The following is a 5,048-nucleotide window of genomic DNA, read 5'->3' as shown; positions in this document are numbered from 1 at the left end:
GTGGGGTGCCCACACATGGGGGTTATGGGGTGCCCACACGGAGGCAGGGCTTGCTCCATGGACACAGGAGGAGAATCGCAAGCCCCCAGCCCCACCGGGGTCCTGTCCTGCTCCTGGGTCTGAGGAACAAGAGGCTGATTTCTTGATTTCTCCAAACACTTCCAGGGGGACCCTGGCCGCCCAGGACGCAGAGGCCCCCCCGGGGAGAATGGGGCAAAAGGAAGCAAGGCAAGTGTTCCCGGAGGCTCTGCGCTGAGGCCTGTGCTACCCTATGCGGGGAAGGGGCAGTGAGGAAGGGAGGGAGGTGGTCATGCAGGCCAGCCTGGACCCTGAGCACCCCCCACCCCATCTCTCTGGCCCTGCTGCCAGGTGACCGGGGTGTACTGCACCTGAGGCAAACGTGGTCCCTCTGGAGGCAGCGGGCGTGAGTCCACTTGGGGCTGGGCCCTGCCCCTGGCCACTCACACGTGTAACCAGGCCATCACTGTAACTGAGTTATCTCCTCCCCACAGGGCTATCAAGGCAACAATGGAGCCCCAGGAAGTCCTGGCCTGAAAGGAGCCAAGGGCGGGCCTGGGCCCCGAGGACCCAAAGGCGAGCCTGTGAGTTCACATCCGCCCAGCCCTGGGGTGCCCGTCCCCCTGGCCCCTCCCTCCTGCTGAGCCACCCCAGCACACTCCCTGCTCTGGGCGTCTCTGAGCCCAACATCCTCTGGCGTCTCTAAATGTGCCCCTTGTCCCCATGCTGCAGACACCAAGCAGGGCCACCAAAGAGTGGCCTGCAGGGCCCAACCACACCCCTGCCAGACACTTGGTGCCTGTGAAGTGGCCCCGTGTCCCCATCTCACCCCCCTAGCAGGACTCCCCTGAGGGCTAAACCTAGACCCAGAGATACACAGGCCGATCTCCGGGCTGACCCTCAGAGAGGTCGCAGCCTGAGGCCTGGCCTAATCCAGCAGGGACCTAAGTGACCACGCAGAGAGCTGGTCCCAGCTGGTGTCAGTCATGTCACCTGAACCCCCAGCCCGCATCATTCCCAGACCCTCGGCTGGGACAAACTGGCCCATCAGAGGACACAGTCTAGGCTGAAGCAGATCTGAAGGGGGTCCCAGGCCCCACCGCCAAAGTCCTCATGGCGAGAACAGAGAGTAGGGTTCCAGTGTGGCCCCCACCGTCAGGACCCCCCTTTCCACAAGCCTGTTTTCTGCAGGGGCGCAGGGGAGACCCTGGAACCAAAGGCGGCCCAGGCAGTGACGGCCCCAAGGGTGAGAAGGTGAGTGTCTGCGTTAGGGGATCCTGGGGCATTGTCGGCCGTGTCTGTGTCTGCACTGGGGTCTCACTGGGTTGAGGGGCCAACGGGGCCCCTGTAACAAGGGATGACCAACACCCCCTCCACAGTCCACCTCAGACAACGAAGGCGACCCCCAGGGCCTGACCGTCAAGGGGTGCTTCCTGCAGGGTCTGGGAGAGCAAGAGGCACTCCCTGCTGAGGGGCCTGGGCAGGGCCAATTCCATGCACACCATGCACAGTTGAGCAAGCTGCATTCTGCTCCACCCCCGGCCTCCCCTCCCCTCCCCTGCACACATGTGTTCCTGTAGTTGGCACAGGAGGTCTTGTGATGAAAGCCGAAGGTGGCCAGCTCCCTGTGAAATGTGAGTGAAGGGCTCCAAGGAGGGCTTCCTCCTCTGGACATGACTGGTGGCCCCTGCCTGCCCAGGCTGCAATGAGGCTGAGTGGACAGGCCTGCTGTTCCAGCGTCACCCTCCACAGTGTGCGGCCTCCTCCTCTAGGGAGTTAGTGATCCCCTCTCCCACCTCCCTCGCATGCAAACCAAACTAACCTGGCCTTTCTTCTCACAGGGGGACCCTGGTCCTGAGGGGCCCCGGGGCCTGGCTGGAGAGGTTGGCAACAAAGGAGCCAAGGCAAGTGGTCATGGCTGGGTGGTCACAGGGGCCACGTGCCCTCCTGCTGGAGGGGCTGCACCAGGAGCCCCTGCCTTCTCCTGCCCTCCACCTTCAGACTCAGCCCGGGGGCCACTGTGGTCAGGACTGAGGGCCTCTCGGAGGGCAGCACAGCCCCACCTTGCTCACGTCCACAGTGAGTCTCAAGTGCTTCATCCTTCTTCCTTCCAGGGAGATCGTGGTTTGCCTGGACCCAGAGGTCCCCAGGGGACTGTCGGAGAGCCTGGGAAACAGGTCAGTAGCAGAACGCCGAGGAGGGCCCGTGGCTCTGGGACCCAGGCCCCTCGCTGTCTTTTGACCTCATTGTCCCCCTTCCCCACCCTGCAGTCCACTTGGGTCTTCTGTCCTTGGGCAGGAAGGACACTGTCCCCAAAAACCTGGGCAGCGGGACAGGGGGCATTTCACACCCTCATCCTGCCCTGAGGGGTCCAGCTTTATCAGATGGGAGGCGGTGTGGGGCCTGGGAGCTGGACGTGGCTCATGGAGAGTAGAGACCTTCAGGATGCCCAGCCCCATGGGGCAACAGTGTCACCTGGGGGTCAGAGCAGGATGACGTCAGTCCCCCTCTGTGCCGACTCCTTGCCTCCTTTCTGTTCTCAGGGATCTCGGGGAGACCCTGGTGATGCTGGTCCCCGCGGAGATTCGGGACAGCCTGGCCCCAAGGTATGCCCCCTCCCCACCCTCCAGGATGGGGCTGGGAGCCTGACCAAGTCTTCCAGGAATCTGCCCGCTCAGCCCCCTTGGTGTGGGAGGACATCAGGGGCTGAGCAGCAACCCCCCCACCTCCCCCATTTTCTCACCCTTGGGGGTAGTATGTCTTCCCAAAGCGGTCCCTGCCCATGAGGCCCCTCCCCACCTGCCCCAGTCCAGGCCAGCTGGCTTAGTCTCCACATTTTTCCACTGGACCTGCCCTGACTGGCCTCCTGTGTCCCCCAGGGAGACCCTGGCAGGCCTGGATTCAGCTATCCTGGACCCCGAGGAGCACCTGTAAGTCCTGGCACCTGGCGTGGGACAGGTAGTGGGGGAGGGCCATGACCAGGGAAGGTTCTTGCTAGTTCCTGCTAGGCCCAGGGTGAGTGGAGAAGGGCCCGGGGCGCCAGCAAGAGGCAGGCCTCCTGGAACCTCAGACCTTCTCCCACAGCCTGCGTGGCTCACCGTGAGGGCTGGGACGGGGCTGCAGGGCCTGCCAGCCCTTGGCCCTTGCTGAGTGATCCCTGTGCTTGCTTCCCAGGGAGACAAGGGTGAGCCAGGCCCCCCCGGCCCCGAGGTACGTACTGTGGTGCATGGGGCCGTCTGTGCGCCTGGCCTCCGCTGAGCTCTGGGGGTGGGAGCTGGCTATGCCCTGAATCTGTGCGGGGTTGCATCTCTGCCAGCACTGCTGAGTACGGGTTCCTCCTGAAAAAGCCGGCAGGTCTGCTGAGGCTGGGGCAGGGAAGCAGTGCTGGGCCACAGAGCTCTCTGCGCTATTAACAAGGGTGTCCTGTGTCACAGGGGGGCAGAGGTGACTTTGGCTCCAAAGGAGAACCTGGGAGGAAAGGCCAGAAGGGAGAGCCTGTGAGTACCTCCGTGCCCAGGGCAGAGCCTTGTGCGGGGACCACCCAAAGCATTGCCAGAGCCCACCTGCCCTTTTCCTTCTCAGGCAGATCCTGGTCCCCCTGGTGAGCCTGGCCCACGAGGGCAGAGAGGAGCCCCAGGACCTGAGGTAGGTCAGTCACCATGCCTTTGGCCCTGAGGCCCAGCCCCTGGGTCAGCCTGACCAACAGGCACCCAAACCACGTGGTCCGCAGCCCTCGCAGCATTGGCCGTGAGGAATGTCACCTCTCACGGTCACCCTTCCTCCTGCAGGGAGAGCCTGGCCCCCCAGGAGACCCCGGCCTCACGGTAGGTAGCAGTTGGGTTGGACTCAGGGGCCTCCTGCGTCTTAAAATCCTAAGAAAGGGCAGCAGGGACAGACAGGTCGGGGGTGAGCTCAGGGCAGGAGGTGGACAGGGTCGGCAGGCTCCCAGGAAGCACTTCTGGTCCCTCCCCATGGTTCACGCTCTGCCCCGCCCACCCGGCTGTGTTCCAGGAATGCGACGTCATGACCTACGTGCGGGAGACCTGCGGGTGCTGTGGTGAGTCGCGGCCCCCACGCAGCTACATCGGAGCACTTGTCTCCCTTGGGGCTCCTGTCCAGGGGTCAAGGTCACCTGCCCTAGTCCTGCCCTCCGGGTTGCGTTCACTGTTTCCCATGGTGCACTTGGGTGCACGCCCCTGGCGTCTAAGGGTGTCTCCATGGGCCGGGGGTCAGCGCGGCGACCCTCCCGCCCCTCGGTCGCCCGGCTCCGCCCTCCTGCCCGGTTCCCGCTGACCCCACCCCACCACTCTCCCGGCTCCCGGCAGACTGTGAGAAGCGCTGTGGCGCCTTGGATGTGGTGTTCGTCATCGACAGCTCTGAGAGCATTGGCTACACCAACTTCACCCTGGAGAAGAACTTCGTCATCAACGTGGTCAACAGGCTGGGAGCCATCGCCAAGGACCCCAAGTCGGAGACGGGTCAGCTGCACCGCAGTGGGGTGGGGTACGGGAGCGCCGGGCCGCAGTCTTGAGCAGAGAGGGGCCGGCACGCAGGGCACCTGGGATCCAGACGGAAGCCCACGGGAGGGGTCTCGGAGGGGCCGTAGCTCTGCGAAGGCTGACCTCACGCCCGCGCCCGCTGCAGGGACCCGCGTGGGCGTCGTGCAGTACAGCCACGAGGGCACCTTCGAAGCCATCCAGCTGGACGACGAGCGCATCGACTCGCTGTCCAGCTTCAAAGAGGCCGTCAAGAACCTTGAGTGGATTGCTGGTGGCACCTGGACGCCCTCGGCCCTCAAGTTCGCCTACAACAAGCTCATCAAGGAGAGCCGGCGCCAGAAGACCCGCGTGTTCGCGGTGGTCATCACAGACGGCCGCCACGACCCCCGGGACGACGACCTCAACCTACGGGCACTGTGCAACCACGAAGTGACGGTCACGGCCATCGGCATCGGGGACATGTTCCACGAGAAGCACGAGAGCGAGAACCTGTACTCCATTGCCTGCGATAAGCCGCAGCAGGTGCGCAAC

General features: G+C 64.2%; 1 protein-coding gene across 1 annotated transcript in view; it reads left to right on the top strand.

Moving 5' to 3' along the window:
• The window catches only part of COL6A2 (collagen, type VI, alpha 2), an 18,008-nt gene that overhangs the window by 5,838 nt on the left and 7,122 nt on the right, over positions 1-5,048 (top strand). The window contains exons 13-26 of the mRNA XM_010834988.1: positions 166-228; positions 513-602; positions 1,210-1,272; positions 1,860-1,922; positions 2,133-2,195; positions 2,562-2,624; positions 2,898-2,948; positions 3,193-3,228; positions 3,453-3,515; positions 3,601-3,663; positions 3,807-3,842; positions 4,030-4,075; positions 4,344-4,496; positions 4,663-5,048. Of these exons, the coding sequence (XP_010833290.1) occupies positions 166-228; positions 513-602; positions 1,210-1,272; positions 1,860-1,922; positions 2,133-2,195; positions 2,562-2,624; positions 2,898-2,948; positions 3,193-3,228; positions 3,453-3,515; positions 3,601-3,663; positions 3,807-3,842; positions 4,030-4,075; positions 4,344-4,496; positions 4,663-5,048 (1,239 nt within the window). The remainder of the gene's footprint in view (positions 1-165; positions 229-512; positions 603-1,209; positions 1,273-1,859; positions 1,923-2,132; positions 2,196-2,561; positions 2,625-2,897; positions 2,949-3,192; positions 3,229-3,452; positions 3,516-3,600; positions 3,664-3,806; positions 3,843-4,029; positions 4,076-4,343; positions 4,497-4,662) is intronic.

The sequence above is a fragment of the Bison bison genome, unplaced genomic scaffold, assembly GCF_000754665.1.
Source record: "Bison bison bison isolate TAMUID 2011002044 unplaced genomic scaffold, Bison_UMD1.0 scf7180017864037, whole genome shotgun sequence".
Lineage (NCBI taxonomy): Eukaryota > Metazoa > Chordata > Mammalia > Artiodactyla > Bovidae > Bison > Bison bison.
Note: the sequence above shows the minus strand (reverse complement) of the source record. Positions and strands in the feature narration are given on the sequence as shown.